The sequence below is a fragment of the Athene cunicularia genome, assembly GCF_003259725.1.
Source record: "Athene cunicularia isolate RWA chromosome 18 unlocalized genomic scaffold, athCun1 chr18_part1, whole genome shotgun sequence".
NCBI lineage: Eukaryota > Metazoa > Chordata > Aves > Strigiformes > Strigidae > Athene > Athene cunicularia.
In genome coordinates this window covers 9,032,574-9,050,969 of record NW_020799123.1, presented here as the reverse complement: position 1 = coordinate 9,050,969, position 18,396 = coordinate 9,032,574, and the positions used below count along the sequence as shown (strand labels likewise).

The 18,396-nt window shown below is 45.5% G+C and overlaps 1 protein-coding gene across 2 annotated transcripts in view; it reads right to left on the bottom strand.

Annotated features, from left to right (window-relative positions):
* The window catches only part of RAB11FIP4 (RAB11 family interacting protein 4), a 99,945-nt gene that overhangs the window by 8,084 nt on the left and 73,465 nt on the right, over positions 1-18,396 (bottom strand). The window contains exons 4-6 of one of the 2 annotated variants that reach the window (XM_026860988.1): positions 6,785-7,008; positions 3,057-3,248; positions 1,387-1,521 (exon numbers count right to left, since the gene is read on the bottom strand). In XM_026860988.1, the coding sequence (XP_026716789.1) occupies positions 1,387-1,521; positions 3,057-3,248; positions 6,785-7,008 (551 nt within the window). The remainder of the gene's footprint in view (positions 1-1,386; positions 1,522-3,056; positions 3,249-6,784; positions 7,009-18,396) is intronic. The other variant, XM_026860989.1, reaches the window with a different exon arrangement.

Here is an 18,396-nt window from a genome sequence, read left to right as displayed (position 1 = left end):
GTGTTGGATTCAATCTTAACTTAAACCCCAGATGAATTGAGACTTAATACTTTCTTAGTGAAGTAAAAAAATGATACTGTGAACAGTAGACATCTTAATTAAAAGCTGCAGTTACCAACAATGTGAAGATGAGTGGAGGCACAAATTACTGTGATCATTAATAAGTCAATTTGCAAATATTGTTATATTTAGCAGAGGTCTGTCAGTGTAAATCAGAGTGAAACTCACACTAGAAACACCACAAATGGACACTGAGTTAGTGATGGACATTTATTCTGGATTCCCTGTTTTTAGATGATTTTATCAAGTTAGTTTATCCTTCCCCATAATGTTTCCCAGTTCACCACAGGAACTGAGATGCTTTCCATTTTTACAGTTCCCTTTTGCAGCCAGAGACCAGTATTACCTAAACGAAGGACCAGACTTCAGACAACAGCACTAGAACCAAATCATAACATCCAGCCGCATCTCTTGATAAGAGGATGTCGCATCTCTCTGTGCACACACACTCCCCCCTCTGTCAGAGCATCGCTCTTTCAGCCAGGTGTATACAGCTGCACTCACTACACTACCAAAGCCCTAGCAGGTCATGGTCTGGGTGTTAGAAGACTCCTTGCTACAGCAGGAGCATCGTTCATATCAAGTACTACGCTGCTGTGTCATCAAGAAAAGCAGCAGTGCAGTGCGCTCTGTGCCAAGGATTATGCGGACAGGCAGGATTTACATTCAGTTTCTAGGGGGAGCTACAAGCCCACCAAATAATTTCCTTCAAAAACCCTAGATGGTTGTTGGAAGCGCTGGATTCTTTCCAAGTTCTCAGCACAGTTTGAAAGTGGATGGAGATTGAAATGTAAGGAAAAAGCTGAAATTGCAAAGAACCCAAAAGCAACTTGTGCTATAGGATTCATCATTTTTCCAAGTTCCCCTGAGGACAAAAAAAAATCCCACAGGAATGAAGTACCTCTGCTCACCACTAGCTTTTAGGAGGGGTGTATACAAGGTTATTAGCGAGGATCTGCCAGGTCACTCCTTCCCACCTGGAGAAAACAGTAGCTAACCACAGATCTGCAATAAACAGCACAGCAGAGCCCACTTCCTGGGAAAAATTCCTGGAAATATCACTCATTCTGCAATCAAAGAGCTCATTGATTAAAATATTTGAGTTTATTAAGGCTGTCTGCAACTTAAGTCAGAAAAGTACTAGCTGATGAACAGCATTTTGGTTCAGGCTAGATGTCAAGGTCTGAATTTCTTACTCTTTTCTAAGAACAACATGTGCAAGACAGAATGGGATACAGGGAAGGAGAGGGCTTTTTCCTTTCCTCCTGCTCTAGCTAGTCCCATTTTAAGGAGGCATTGGTAAAAGCAGTGCAATAGGCTGCTTACCTGTTTGCTTTCAAGTTTTTCAGCCTGGCTTCCAAATCGTTGAGTAGATTTATCTTTTTGCAGCATTGTGAGCAGTAAACATCCAGTAACTCGCTGTTATAAACATGCCTCATTTTTCGGGGTGTTTGGCCAGCACTGTTTGCAGGAAAGGAAAGATGTTACTGGCTATAGTAACCAACTCACAACAGGTTTTCCTCTCGACTGTGTGTCAGAATCACAGACAAGGGACTTGGGGAGCCACCTCTAATCGCAGCTCCTCTAACTTAAGAGCTGATGATGGAGAATACTAGTCTTTGGGCAAGTCTACCTGTCTGAGTTGAGGCCTTACAGAGGACTTGTTCTAGATGTCAGTGGAAAGAATAAGTTTGGGTGACTGGAAGAATAGCAAAAGGTATAGAGTCCATGCGATGCATGTAGCAAAAGCAGCTACATTACTGTGTTCTGCCCTCAGCAATGTCCCTTCTCATCTTGCCCATCTTCCCACTAGAGCCTGGCATGCAACCTGAAGAGTCTCTTCTCCAAGAGAAAGACAGGAAGATGAAAAACAGAGTGGTCTGGTAAGAAGTTGTCACACAAACCCCCTCAGATGGTAGGACAGAAGGAACCCTAGAATGAGGAGAAAGGAAGAAGTGGACATAGGTCTAAAGAGGAGATAACAGTAGCTCTTGGCATGATAAAGAGAAAATAAACCCAAATAAAAGAGAGCAACCATGGCATGAAGTACACAGAGCCCCGAGAATGAGAATGGAAAGGGCTGCATAAACCTGAGGAAATAGGGGATGAAGGACACAAGCCATCATCATGAAGGGCAGTGGAGAGGGGTGCTGGCTCTGCATGCATGAGAGTGGCAAGGTTGGACTGCAGAAGTGCTTGAAACAGGGGAACACATGGGGGTTGCATGCGGAACAGAGGGATGCAGTGAGCTTGTCCTGTGTTAGCAGTGAAGCACGAGACCTTCCTGTGATACTGATCCAAGCAGACAAATCCTGGAGCATCTTCATGCTCAGCTCTTCCCCAGCCCTGCTCATCCATTCCCTTGCTTGGGGAATGATTTTAAATCAGCAACTGACTTGGTCACAGGACGCAAGAGCTACAGAGACTGAGGTGACATGCAGGAAACTGGTGGACTGCAGTGGCATTTCCAGCTCCTAACAGACAGCAGCTACTTGCTTATGTTCTCCAAGACATTCAAAGTCAATACAGATGCTTGTTCCAAACAAACCCCTCCTGTCCATATACAGCACTTCACCTTCCAGGTCAGTGCTAAGGATTTGTAGTATCAGAACACTAAAGAGAAACAGCTCTCTTGCACGTCTTCTGTCCACTGTATCAGGGCTCGTGCATAGCACTAAGCTGGGCTCCAGCTTGCAGCAGATAACTTCCAATACTAGCCCCTAACTGTGAAATATACTGCCTGCAATAGAAAGAAATCTCCACAAGCTGAAAACAGCCCAGTTATTTCAACAGAACCCAACAGAGGTTATGAGACACAACGTATTTGCTATAGCTCTTATTATTAAATGTAGTCTGTCAATTGGAGGGCAGAAAACGAACCAATAACATTCTGCTTTTAAGGTGGGTCTATGCAACCAGTATAAACTCTGGTATGGTCATCCATGCTTAGAGAAGAACAAAACTGAAAAATTGTTTGTTAATGAATAAGGAGCAACCTGGAAGATACAGATGAGCCAAGGTCAGAGTAGGCGTTGGTTCTGGTCTCATCATCAGGGCATGGGCTACTGGGTGTAAAATCCACATCATCTCCTTCCCCATAGTCTTCAAACTGTTCTTCATTACTGATCAGAGAGGCGGTGGAATAAGTTGAGAGGTCAGATGCTGCAGAAGGGTTGTGAGGACTTGACCTGAAACAAGAGGTCAAAACATCTCGAAGGCCGACTTTGATAGCATCTCACCTCACATGGAATCTTCCACCTTCACAGCTTCTCCCCTCACTTGAAGTTGTAACCCACTTTGTGCTAAAAAACTAAATGCTAAACACACCTGATGTGCATTTGACACAGTGCCTTGAAAGACAAGAGCATGAGAATCTACAAACAAGCTACCTGTGAGACAGGTTTGGATCAACACAAACCATTTCACTTTAAAGAGCACACCTCAACAATCCTCAGTCATCATTTCCACGTGGTGGTGAAGACTGCTGCTTATGGGACTTCTGCTCTGAATGCAGGAATTGTGCAGACAACTCCGAAATGCATGGGATAGGGAGGGGAACATGTGCAAGACAGAGGCTGCCACTCTGTTCAACAATCAGCTTCCCAGTAATCCCCATAAAATCTTTCCCACATCCCATGAGTTCCAGCCACTCTCTGGTCAGAAACAAACTTCAGCTCACTGCATGCCAGAGAGTCACTAAAGCCACCAATGTGACCTAATGGGGGCTGAGTTCCTGCCCTCCCTTCCATCGTGCCAAAATGTGTCTTTCAGAGGAGCTATGGACCACAAGAAAAGGCTGCTTTACTACCAGAGAAGTACCTAAGATAATGCCTAACAGGTAGGGAATGGCAGGACCCTGTGACCTCAGAGAGGGGCACACAGGTAATCACCAGAGCCAGGCACCATAGGAAAGCAGCTGGCAGAGCAGTTTTGAGCACAGCACATCTAATACTACAGAGCAAGTTTGCTGCAGAGGGTGCACGGTGAGTCTCCTGCCCAGAGTCCAGACCAGCCTGCAGGGACGCAGGGTGCTGTCTTGCACAGACAGGTATTTTACACCCGTTTGCTCAGCTCCCACCTCAGTAATGATTCAAATAGACAAGCCCATTAATTCACATACAAGTTCTCATAAAGAAACCTCTCCCTACCAAAACCATACATCTAAGGCCTGAAACACACACTCCACTTGTGAAGCCCTGGAGTTACCTGACACGTTACTGTTTCTACTACAAAAGCAGAATCCAGTGCCTCTCTGCAACACAGACAAGGCACTGATTCAGTCTGCTGACGCTTTGTACAGACTGGGTTAATTTTCACTCCCTTTATTTGAGTGCACAGTGCTTGCATCTTCAGTTCCTCTAGCTGAGCCATGGGTCAGTAGCTGCCAGTTGATGTTCTCCAGTAGCTCAACAGTATTGCCTCCTAAGTTTCTTTTGAGTCTACCTTGAGCCTTTGTACTTTCAGACAGGGAGATTCCTCTTCCTGTAATGCTACACTTGCGAGCTGTAAACAAGAGATGCCACAGTGCTTTGGCGGATGGTGCAAGCATTATTTGCATATCCCTTCCCTCCAAAAGCAATTAGTAGAAGAGGAAGCCTGCCAGCGTTTCAGATGTATGCTCTTTTGTTTCTCCTGTTTTGATGAGATCCATTTATAACCTGCAATTCATTTATCCAAGTCACATTAACAGAAATTAGGGCAAGTCAAGCCTGGCACACTATTAAAGGATGAAGATCATGAAGATAGGAATACTCATACTAGAAATAGATCAAACTTATCTAACAAGGCTCCTTGGCTGGGAGATGGATTAGTGAGACGCTCAACCCATCACACTAACATCTCTTCATAAAGAGCTGCTGCACCACAGACATACTGTGTGCCAGTAAGGTTTTGGGTGACTGTGATCCTTGTAACTGCAATTGCTGTTTGCATCTCTATGTTGTTACACCAAGTCAGTTCAGGAAGAAGTTCCTCATAACACTTCCACTAGGAATGGAGGTTAATGACTAGTCCTCAGTTGGGATGATAATATATACTTGTCCATAAAATCTGCTCTCCAGCATAACAGCCCTGGAACATCACCACTTCCCAACAGACTGGAGGTCAGTAGCCCACTATTCCTCATGTATTGCCTGGCAAAGTTTCTCTCATGGCAGCTATGCAGTCCCCACTGCTGGACCCACCTGGTAATGTTGCTTAGAACTTTTAATTCGTAGTTATTTGTAAGCTTTTCCAAACTTTAAACTGCTTGGGTTCAAACAGTCCATGCTCAGGGCAGATCCTGAACTCATAATCAGCCACAGGCTGGAAACTGTCTAGAAATCACACATTTTCAAGGGAGTTGCTAAAAGCAGCTGTTTTTCCCCATTCTAACGCTTTCTGAAGGAAGTTTTCATGTTTGTTTGGGTTTTTTTTAAAGCTATTTCCTGTTGTTCAGGGCAGGACTTCACAGCGGGCTGACACACCCCGTACACAACCCACCTGCTTCTTCAACAATCAGGTATTGTGGTTTGGCCAAGGTAAAAAGCAGAAGCTTCCCAAGTGTTTTCCCACAAATTTACCAAAGCTGAGGAGGTTTCAGAGGATAAACCAAGATCTATTAGCAGTTGCACAGTAGCTCTTAGTAGCTCCTGCTTCCCCCTAGAACGCGGGTACAGGGTGCACAATGCTTTCCCCATCCCCTTCACAGGAGCTGGGAGGAAAGATACTCAGTTCAAACACAGTATGGGTAAAAGGGATGGGTGCTTCAAAGAACTGGGAACAGCAAGGCAAGAAGAAAAGTTTGATAGAGAGCTGATGAAAATGGGAATTATCTTGATAAAGTCTCTGGGATTGCTTAGGCAAACAGGAGAAGACCAGATCTCTGCTAGTTAAGAAATTCTAGAAGGTAGGAATGAGGCTGCACAGAGCATCCGAGGAGGCCCAGAAGAGAGGAGGAGGACTGGCTCAGCAATGAAAGAAGCTCAAGAGGCACAAATCAAGATGACAAGCCAAAAATAGGGAAGACGGCACAGAGGCTTAGAAAGCAAGCCCAGCTGAGCTCTGTCTTGTAGTACTGCATTAACTCAGTTCAAAGCAGGATTAAATCAATTTGGGTCCTTTTCCCCCCCCAGTCAGCTTTTACCAACACTCCCAGGTACACAGCTGGGAAGAGTCAAGTCAGGATTACAGAGACAATCTTGTGTTAACAGCAAACTATGGTTACACACGCACATGCCAGGACACCCCGTGTTAAACACAATTTACTGTTGCACACTAAAGGTTATGGAAAATTAGAAACACACAGAATTAACTTGGTACATGATGTTGCAAAGCAAATCTGCAGCACCCACACCTTCAGATAACTAGATGTACAAAAGACTAAAGCAGCATTCCCCATATTGCACTGCTTTGCAGGAAGCATTTGTTTTAATTCCAGCATATAAAGGTTATGGGAACACAGAAGATTCTAAGATCCATTCTGGAGAGAGCCAACACTTTCAGGTCAAAACACAACATGCAAGTCCCATGAGTGGTCACAGAACAAGCCCCAGAGAGACAGGGCCGAGACTGTCTAAGCCACTCAGAGGACCTGGACATCCATCTCCCTTACAGTGAAAATGGATACTAAGTCAGGCATCCTCAGCCTCCCACAGTAGGGATTAATCACATAAAGGCTCCGTCCTCCCTGGTCCTTTTGCACATGACTCGAACAGGGCTGCCACGGGGCAAAACCACCACTCACTTGTCACCAGGCAGAAAGAGACCACCAAGCACACCGTCCTTCTCCTCGCTCCGACACACGTCGGAGGCCTCTGAGCTCTGGGCACTCTCAATAGCACTGTCCATATCCGACTCATGGTGAACCTCTTGCTGTGCTAGAGTCATCGCGTCGTCATCAGGGAAGAGCTCCAACTCGCTGTAGACGCTTTCGCTGTCCAAGTAGGCACAGTCCTGGATTTCACCACCCTGGCAAAAGAAGAACTGGGAGTCAATTCAGATTATCCTTCGGGGCAGTTAAGAGGACACAGAAGCAATAACCCACTCTCTGGATGCCCTGGTAAGCAAGAGTGATAGTGAATAAAAACCATGTAACAAAATGGTTGACCTGCTTTACAAAGCCAGTTCCTGCAAGCCCCTAAGGGAGCTTACACCTTCCAGAAGGGCTCAAATACTGACTCTGACCCTTCTATACGAGAGAGAGACACAACATCCAAGGATAAAATGCAGCCAGCTTTGTCCCAATTTACTAACAAAATGTACCTGAAGTAATAAATATCCTCAAAGTTTTATTATAAAAAGAGGAATCCTTTGAAAGAAGATAATAGAAAGTCACTCAGAGACAGTCCTGTGATTAATATTAACGATTAAACAAAAGCAAGCCAGGTAAGTCTAACAGTTTACTCTGCCTTTGAGGATGGGCAAAAATATATATGGTGTAAAAAGAGTTGGCAGTTATTTAAAACATTTATGGTAAGTCTTGGTGACAATCAAAGATATAAGAGAGCAGGAAAAAAAAGCCAAAGCCATCTGTTCCTGCTTCCTGGAACCATGTCTTGTTTAAGTATGAACTAAAATAAGACGTCATTCTCATTACTGCAACTCTTTGCGCTTGCTGTTTGTCCCCTCCCTCCCCTTCTTGCCCCATGAACACTCACAATAGCCAAGACAAGCTGTTTTCTATTTGCTTGTCCCTGAGGGACAAATAAAAATTCTTAATTTAAAAAACAAAGCCTAAGATTTTACTCTGTCCTTTGATACACAACAACACAATACTGCTTTGACAATTCCCATCCAGCGTGACACAATACCTCATGACTCCAGAACAAGTCCTGCAACTGCTCTGACTCAGAGCTCCACTCCAAAGCTCACCTGCAAGCTCCACAGACAGCTTACCACTGAACTACTGCCAGCATGTGAAGACAATCACGGATTTAAGGCTTACTTTAGCGGTAATGAAGCATTTCATTCACGGATACATCTTGTATTTAGGCCCAACTGTCATCCCGCCCAGCTCCTTCCCCAGGAATCCCAAGGCACTTGGCAGCCTGGCACCATGGCAAGCACCAGCTGCCCTTCTGGCAAGCACGTTCACTGGGAGGCTGCGAGAGCGGCACTGCTTGCAGCAGCACGGCTTCCAGCCAACTCCTGTAGCCTTGACACTCCTGTGCTAGAGACACAGATGCTTAAGTCACCTTTTGCACAACTAGTGATGTTCTATGCTGATGACACCAATTCTCACTGCCTTTTTCACCTCAACATGAGAAGAGTCAGCCTGAAGCTGCAGCTTTTTACCATCTGCAAAACTTGCTATTACAAATGCAGGTCTCACTTTCCAGTTTTTCCTGAAATATGAATTTATATGACTGTGAAAACTCCTACCACATAGAGGTTTAAGAAATTCAAAACAACCCCACCTGCTCAAACCTAGTTAACTAACGAACACCTGAGCAGTCAGAAGGACAGCTTTACCTGCAGTGTTTGAATCTCTAGGTACATACTCAGAGCAGGTTATCTGGAGGCTTTTCTAGTACCTTGGGATCTACAAACACACTGAACAAGCAGTAAGAACTTTTTAGTAGGTGCTGAAAAAGTAATGATTGTTAAGAGCAATTAAGGTGTTTCAGAAGTATCCAGAAGTGTTTGTTTATCTAACATTTCCCCAGTTTCCACCTGCACACTAAGCCCCACAGGCACAGAGCTCCTGTTTGTCCTAAAAAGTTTAATTCAATAAAGCCCTGATTGCTGTTACGGAATTGTACCAGTTGGTAAAAGTCTGATCCAGGAGGGAAAGAGAGGGGCACAGAGCGCACAGTGGATCCCTTAATCAGGAGTTTGCAAATCAGAGGAAAGGAAGAAACAGCTCTTACCCAGCCCCATTCTTCCAATTAGCACATCTTTTTCAGAGATCTTGAGAAGTCTCTGCTTAAGCAAGTTTTTACAGCAAGAAAATCTCACTGGTATTGAAGAAATTAAAGCAAGAAAGTAAAGCTCAAGAAGATCATGAAAGACTCCCTTTTTGTTCCCTATAGGTAGCACTGCACATTTGCTTTTTCTAATAATAGCAGCCTAGATGCTTTTTTTAAAAAAGTCTATTACCAATTAAACGTGTAGTGTCGTCTCTAAAGGTTGAGGGCTCACTTTTCTTCCCTGTCACTTTATATTGGAGTACTGATCTATAGCTACAGCACAGACTGCACTGCACGGATGCCCGTCAATACCATGTAGTCTTTTTTGAAGTGTAATTGCTGTGCTCCTAAACTTTCACTTCTAAGACCCATGAAAAAAAAAAGATAAGAAAAGAGTTTTTGGAGGCAATGACCCATCATAAGCCTGAACACCTGCTTTACAGCTTCTGAAATGCCTCACTGCAAGACTTGGAAGCTCTCCTGGAACTGGTCCTGACGTGCAGGAACAAACTCTACAACTCGGAGAGAGTTATAAAGCAGGTATGTTTATTCCGGCCGAGGTGCAAGGGGATTTCTCCACAAAGCCTGTACACCGTCTCTGGCAAGTAGCCAAATAAAGCATACATATTCATTAGGTAAGGCCGGGTTATTACAATTAGTTCGGGGAATAGGTGTGATTATTATAATTATTCAATGAGAGAAGTACGTGGTCTTCTTCACATTGTCCTCTCTTTCCAAGGCATGCGGGGTGAAGCAAAGTCCAGGTGTCCTCTTCCTAAATCGGCAAGATCATCCTCCCTAGATAGCATCTCTGAGTCCTTTTGTTCAAGTTTAAGTTTGCCTAAGTGCCCATTGAGGGCTTTGATGCTGCTATGGGTGAGTTGTCTTTTTAATTCATACCCCCGGGCTACCTGCTACTTTCTTATCATAGCCAATCCCCAAGCTACCTGGTGAGCTACACTGAATCCACCAACAAGTCTGGACAAGCAGGATTTTTAGACCAAGTTCAGAAATCATCATATGTTGCTGTAAGTAAACAATGTGCAAGGAAAGTGGTCATTTCTCTGCATCAGTCCTCCCTTCTGCTGATCCCATCCTGGAGCTGAGGGGAGCTCAGGGGCTGACGGGGACTGGATAAATGAAGAACATGGGCCAGCCAAGCTCCTTTGAGGAGCTCCCTCTCAGCTGCCTCCTCACAGCACACCACGTCCTGGGCTGCCAGCCTCCCCGTTCTCTGCAAATCTGGCACCTACCCCGCAGAACTGCAGAATCAAAGTGGACGTTTAGGAAGCATGTCTCGGCTGCTCTTCTGAGCACCCCGGCAGCCAAACCACACACTGAAGACCCCAGCCCTTTCAAAGCATGCAGCACGACAAACTGTCCTGCCAGGGAGGCTCAGCTCCAGCAGCTGCTTATTCATGCTTTTAAGTGCTCAAGGTCCACTTACAATCAGTAGTAAAGATCACAGTTTTCAGCAAGATGTACAGAAACTAGGACCAGTGAGGCACTGTGCTGAAGCCTGCATGACTGTTTCTGTGGGTAGGAACCACATGCTTACCTATTCAGCTTTAAGAGTTTAGGGGTGGGGAATCACTACAGCAATGCAGTGTTTCCAGACAAGAATACATCTGATGTGCAGCCCAGAAACCCTGTAAAGCATGGGTCCTGGACAGCACCACTGAGGAGTCTCTTCAGCTCCCTCGGTGAAACCAGTCTTCAGTGCAACTGTCACATTTACACATTTAATGAAAAGCTTTCCTTCTGTGGCCTGAATAACCAGTAGAAGAAAACAGATAAAGCACATTTAAAACAACTAAAACAGGTTAAGAAAACTACTACAAGAAGTCAGGATTGGGGCACGTCATTAGTAAACAACATACAGGCATCCACACCTTACTGAGTAAAACTGCCAGCTGTAATTATTCAGTGATCACAGTTTCTCACAGGACCATACTTTCAAGATGCCATCTAGCACATGCTTATAAAAAAAAAAAAAAAAAAATAGAAAAATAAAAGGCTGATTGCTCAGCTTAACCTCTCAAATTATTCCTTCACAGTTTAGGTCTTTACAGTACTTCATGTACCAAACTAAAGGTTAGCAAGAACAAGTGTTATTCAGATAGCCCTAAAAGAGCTAACTTGAGTTCAAAGTATGTTAAAGATTAGGAGACACTGCTATCCTGAGTCATTTTTTTTCCAGTGTACATGTCATTAGCTGAAACCTGTAAGAGAAAGAGGTTCTGACGACCTGAATATGAATCACCGTTTCTCATTCAGCTAGGCAGTTCCCTCCTTTGTTGGCTGAGTCAAAAGAGATGTTGCTGCTTATGATCTTGGAAGATTCACATAAAAGAGTCCCTCAAATGAACGTTAAAGTGCGACCAACACAACATAGCTTTAAAGCTGTAAGTACTTTGCACTTTATATAATCGGATGCTCAGGATAACTTCAAGTGCTTCTCAGGCAGTTGGCCAGACACTTGTATAGCAACTGTTGAATATTCAGCAACAGTTTGCACTATAGAAGCACCTGCTGCCCAAAGATCCAAGGCCACTTCACAGAAACTAATGAATTCCCTTCCTCGAAAGAGGCAATTGTGTGGCTGCATTGAAGCCAGATGAGTAAGCACAGCCTGCCTTTGCACAGCCACCCCAAACAGAGGCAGAAGCCAGAAGCCAGCAATTCCCATGGATTCCTTCTGATCCTTGTGGGGCAGGGAAGTGGCGTCAGCATTAGGTGGGTATGGGAACATAGCTCTGCCTTGCCCTGCAGTGACCTGACTGGGCTTTCTCAGGTTGGAAGCAATCCCTAAAATATGCACATAAAGCAGCTGAAAGCTAGTAACTTGGCTGACCAGACAGGCTCCATGACATGCCTACATCAATACGTCCATGCTGAAGAGCAAGCCGAGTTAAAATTCACTTCTACCACAGACAAATAACCAGCACCCCTGATATTTAGACTGTCATTCAGTATTCCAGAGGAGACGGAAGAAAAGAGGATCCAAGTCTCCTACCACTGGGCAATTTGATTAGCAAGACCTGGAACCATCACACACGACCAGAAACAAGAAATGCCACATGCACGTCAGCCGTGGCACTTCCTCACCAGGATCATGCCCCCAACCTGCACCTGTCCAACAAGCTGAATCTGCTCGCTGTGGGACAGATGCAAGTCTGCGGCCTTGCACTCTCTCCATCCAGTTTCTTCCCAGCAAAAGTGCAGGAAAAGTCACCTCACCACAACTGGAAGGGAAGAGGTGTCACATGGAGGTGTGCCAGGCTTGGCGATCTCAGATGAAATGTTACTTACTGCTGTACATCCAGCATAGAGAAAATCCAGGCACTCTCATCTTTATTTAAGCAGCCACTGCATTGGAAGGCAAGTATTCTCTTAATTACTGGGTAACAAGGGTGTGAAGCATTTCTCACCAACGTGTTTTAGAAACATGCCACTCCCCTAGGAACGTTTACTTATTTACACCAAGTGGGCTATGAACTCTTTTAAAAAGACACATTCTCCCCCAACGTATTTCCTTTCATTTTCAGTTGTCAGGCGGAGGTGGGGTGATGCTGATCTACCCTTTGATCTGACAGGAGAAACTACGCGAGAGGAAAATGCAGAAGCACTAAGTGAGACCACGCTTCTGCATCTCTGTGTCCACCACCGCGGGGCTGCGGCCGAGCACAGGGCAGAGCAGAGCTGGGGCGGCCGGGCAGAGAGAGCAGGGCTGGGGCGGCCGGGCAGGTTGATGGGGGACGGATGATGCCATAGAAACTGCTTCCATCTCCTGCTGCAGCATGGAAGAACACCAAGTCTCCCCACAGAACTGGGAGTTTAAAATCTCCCAGAGTTCAAGATCTGTGTGCAGAGCATGGTTATTTTACTAAGCTGTTCAAATAAGAAGCTATTTTAGGGCCACAAGTTAGTTTGTTCAATGCAATAGCTTCCTCTGACCGTTTAGTTACTCCAACCCACTATGTGAAGCTCAGTTTAAGGCAAAGCTTCACATACTGCTGCTGTGGGTATTGGAAGGAACCTCTAACGGCAAGTTTATTCCTAAAATCCAAATGTAGGAAGGACCGAGTGCTGGATGGACAGCATGCTAGGGAGCGGGTGAGGAGTCCTCCCACAGAGGGCAAGCTCTGCCTGTGCTGCAGCCCACTGCCAGCCTCCTTCCCTCACAGGGTAACAGCTGTATCTCCTACAATCATGCAATTCAAGGACAACAGGTTTTGACTGAAAGACCAAGCCTCAGCTTCTGGGCTGTTCACGCTGAACCACACGAGCAGAGGGCACAGAGGTTCTGAAAGGCTGCTTTGTGCTCTGGGTAGGAAGTTCAAACTGACGTGCCTTTTCCAAGGCAGAGGAGAAAGGCAGCGTGCAGCCTGGAGCCAGCCAGGGAACGGCAGGAGTCAGGAGTGTTTACCCTCTGCTACCTGTCACTTTAATTGGCCGTAATAGACATGCCAGACCTCATCATGCACAGGGTCTAGATCCAAGCACTCCTTTTCACAGGTCATTGCTTATGCTCTGAAAGTTTTAACATTAAAAGACTTTAGCAGACTGCTAATTTGATCCTCTAAAGAAAGTTAAAAGGAAAAAAAAAAAAAAGCTCTTTCCTGTTAATTTGAAGTTGCGTCCCATCAATCCCCGGGCTGCTTCCCACTACTGGACTATCATACTCTCATCAGCCATCACTGGAGGCTCAAAGCAAGGAACATCCCTTTACAGAAGGGAAAAACGTCCTAGTCTGCAGTGTTAGGAACAGGAGTACATCCCCTTCGCCTTCAACATGGATGGGGGCCAGCATATGAACCACAGAGTTCAGAATAAAACCCATCACGTTGTTTGGCACCTTGGCTCAACACTGATCACTTTTAGTTTTGAGCTGCAAGACAGTTTCCATCCTCTTTCACATATCTAGAGAAAGAGGTGCGAAGGGGTACCGTGCTGGTATACCACCAGGATGTCACAAATTGTCACTGGGTCTTCTAAGGTGTCCACTCCAGTAAGAGCGGGAATGAGACCTCATTATCTGAAAAAGCCTCTGGTAACATTTCTAGTGTGCAGTTCTTTTGACTGCAAGCTGCCAGACCTCTGCAGACTGATACCACTGCCCTTCCCATGGAGCAAACTGCTGGGACAGCCCACAGCAGGTACCCGCCTGCCACCCCTCCTCCAGGCCAGGGCACCCAGGCCAGGCAGCTCTATGTCCAAACAAGCTGGGTCAACTCGGCATCGCCTTTGCAGCATGCAGAGGGAAGCTGCAGCCCTTGGTTTAAACAAGCTGGTATACAACTGAAAAAAAATGATTCATGGTATTTGCCTAAAAAGATCTACACAGCAGATAATAAATGTGACATAATTAACCCTCTTGAGAAGCCTTTGCCTTGAGATGAGACAATCTCTATTTTTAAAGTCAGAACAGCAGCAACAGGGAGGGAGGACAGAAGACGTCAAACTCTTACCAGGGATCGGTTCCTGGGACTGATGCTCAGGCCTGCCCTGTTAAACTTGCCCCTCTGGGCAGCGGGGCCAGCGAAGGTAGCTCTAGTACAGCATGGCCAATAGCCTTTACCATGATGTTGGCACAGATAGTTGGCGATAAAATTATGAAGAGCGTTGTGCCCTGGGTGCCATATGGCCAACCGCAGGCCAGATGTCACAACGTTCCTTGCACACAGGAAACACTGCACTGCAGTTCAGCTAAAGGCCTTCCAGAGACACCCCAGTACAGACCAGCCTTAAGGGTCAGAGGTAAGGCCAGATGATGTCATTTTGAAGCAATACTACAAGTGAACACCTATACCATGTCAGTGAGAGCTGGAGGCTACTTGCAAAGAAATGTCTTTATTTTAAGCCTAAAGCACAGTCCAGCACTTGCTTCTCAGTTTGGTTCCTTAATGAACACAGTCTGTAAATTACAAAATGTTCTTTGCAACTGGTATTTGCTGCTCAGGAGATAGCTGAGCTCACATGTGAACTTGTTTTCCTTGACAAGCCTCAAGGTCACCCAGTTGGGTACTCAGTAAATAGCAAAAAACTTGCATCATACTTGTCCCCGGGTTCTGCAGGCACATGGCTGAAGAGCTCCTTGAGCAGATTTGGTGCTGCTGGGTGAGGAGGAGGGTACTGCTGGTACCTCCAGGAGTACCATTAGGCACAAACAGCATGAAGGACAGGAAGAAGCTGTCCCAGGCAGGAACAGTTCTGCCTATGGCTAAGCTAATTATTTACAGTGGCCCTGGTCAAACTCCCTTCCCCCAAAGAATGTGGAAACTCTAATATTTTGTTTTCTATACTGCTGCAAGTTTGGCCTCCAGCAAACAGAAGAAAATAAAGACATTTAAAGAAAAACAAAGAAAATAAAGATTCTTTGCCTCACAAATCATATTTCTGTCTTCTCGCCCACCCAGGTTAGATTACACTGCAGTCTCCAGAGGAGAGGAATGACTGGGGAATGGGAGCAGTTTCAGACCCCAAGAGGTAGAGAAACATCTCGAGTTTCCCCAGCACAGTAAGAAATCCAGCCATGCTTGATGATGAGTAGTTTACGTTGGCAAGCAGCAGGAAAGCATTAAGGATGTGGCTTTGCCCTAGTTTATACGGAAACACTTCCCAGAGCTCATTGGTCAGTCTGAATGCAGACAAGCCTAAAAACTAATTTACTTCATGTTTAAGAAATACTAAAGTAGCTCTGAAGAGCTCTTCATTAGGAGGAAGGAGCTCAAGGACCTTGGCTGCTCTTCAGCTGCTAACAGGGCAAACCACAGGTTAAGGCTTCTCTGCTGCAGGAATAACTGGAATTGCAGCCTTTATCCAGAAAAGTTTGCAAGCACCGATTTTTAAAAACTTTAATTCTCCCCATCTATTTATAAAAGGCGCTTTTTTTATTTTTGAAGAAAGGCTCTCACATACCTGCAATTTTATTTTCTTACAATGAAGTGAACACACTTAATTGTAGAAGTGCTGCCAAGCACATCATAGCACTTACATGACAAACACAAATTAAGAACCCAGTGATCTCTGGCAGAGTCAACAAGTTGTGTTTTTTCACTTATATGGTAAAATAGAAAACATGGCTTATTTTAGCGTTTACAGCTATGTGTGGGCAGATGTTTCTACCCTTGAACCTGCACAGACAAAACAGATAGGGACCAAGCAGAAATAATTTATAACATTAGTTTGCACACTGAAAACAAGATTCAAAGCAGAGCCAGAGACCCCTACTACTAACCAGCAGTATTAGCTGCAACACAGTGCCCAAAGCACCAGTGTCAGGAAGCACTTACAGAGCCTGTCTTACATTTGGTGCAGTGATCAACCTAAATGACTATAGAAAGAACAAGGACTTACATTATTACACTGCAATTCAGAATTTAAGGGGTCAGCTACCCAAACATGGTGGGGATTTTTGAATATTAACGTTCGGATAATAGTTACTTCAGCAGCAATCCATGAGTAGCTTTATAATCATTTAAATTATTTCACTAGGACACTGTATTGAAAAGACCGAAAGAATTAAGGTCAAGGTATGCTCAACACATGTAACAGGACTGGTTAATCAATAACTGCAGCAAAGCTATTCCATTCCCCTTGCTGTTTTGGCACAGAAAGCATTTTGTTATGCAGCCTTTACACATGGCTAAGATCCCCACAACCACGACGGCATTAAGAGCCCTGACAAGGCAACCTGAGAAACATCTGCACGTCAGGTGGCTTCTGGGAGACTTGCTGCTGTTTGCAGTAATTCTTCAAATAACAACTTCAAATAACAAAGTTAAAAGAAGCCCATTAAAAGAGGTTTAAAACTGTTTGAAGGCTACCACATTTAGCATCGGGAACAGCTCAAGCTCCTCTCAGTTCGGACAGACGCTGCCAGACACCCAGTAGAAATTCCACTATCTCCTTCTGTACCCAGCTGTGTGAGTAACATTCCACACCACTGCACATAGCTGGTGGTGACGCCGTGTTATTCCCCCCTTCCCAAATTTCACAAGGGCCACAGGCAGAAAAATCACTCGGATTGCCAACAAGTTCACACTTCACTTCTTGCTGAGAACCAAGGAACAGTTAGGGATGTAGTCCCACCACTGGCGAGCAACCCCGCATTCACCAGGCCATCTGACCGGAGTATGACTATTTTGAATGGGAGCGCCTGTGAAGCACATCAAAAAGCATTGAAAGAATCACAAATTATACTGGTATAAGGGCTTGAATACAGGTACCATGAAGCCCACATTCAGGGAGCCTATTCTGAATCTGTTCCAGAAGTGTTCTCTCATCCGTCCCTCCTACTTAACCTAAGTAGTTAAAGCAGCCAAATAAAGTGAGGATAAATTGTTATCTGCGCCCCCAAAGCCCTACGCATCTGCCAGAACAAATGAAGATTATTGCTACTATCAAAGCAGCAACATTATCTGCCACCCAAAAAATCAGCACGAGAATGGCACAGAGCGAGGCTGGTGCTTGCCTGCCCCGGGGTCTCTGTCACAGGTCACTTCTGTGTAACAGAAAAGCACAACTGCCTGTCTCCATTTCAGAGACACAACTGACTCCAGACCAAGAACTGTTACCATCTCCCACCACGGAAAGCTGCAGAGGAAGATCTCTGCTGGGAACTGCTTTCTTACGCTGCCAAGCACGTATAACACAGGCCCAGCTCTGTGCAGCTCATCAGAGGCAGGACCGCTCTAGGGCGACACAGGTCCCACATGAGGGCCACGGACGGGATCTGCAGCTACAGAACAGGCTGTCGTGACAGCCACATACTAACCGCAAATCATTTTTTCCTGGCTATGTCACCAGTATCCCAGAGCCAGCAAATGCATTCAGAACCACAGTTGGGTATTAAAAACATTCAACAATAAGTAATGGCAATCCAAACACAGCACCAGTGCCACAGAAAATAATTACAGAACAAGCCTGTGTCTTGTATTCACCCTTAAAAAGTACTCTTTCTCCGCTTCCCCTTTTAAAGGTTTAAAGCCCAGATCTCAGGCATGTCCAGGTGACAGACCTGAGGGCTGCATGAGGTTCAGCTACGCAGGAAGACACCCCCTTCTTCCCCGACACCCCCGTTTCACCACGCATGGCTGCCAACACGACCACATACGGTTTTGCGTTGTCCCCACAGAAGAGTACTGCCAGAGCTCTCCAGGACCCGCTCGCTCCGCCACTTCCACAGCGAGCCCAGCCTTCCAGCCCACACGGCTCCGGAGTGACAAACCCCTCCCTAGGCAAACAAGGGGAAAAAAAAAAACCCAACCAACCAACCCAGCCCAGCCCGGTTTCGCTATACCTATTTCCTGAATTTCAAAACGCTCCGCTGCAATCATGAAAACACAGAAAGGTCACAGAGATGCTCTTCCTCCCCCTCGACCCCCCCAGACCCTCGCCTGGGTGGCGAGGAGCAGGTGAAGCGGAGCAGCCCCACGGACCCCCC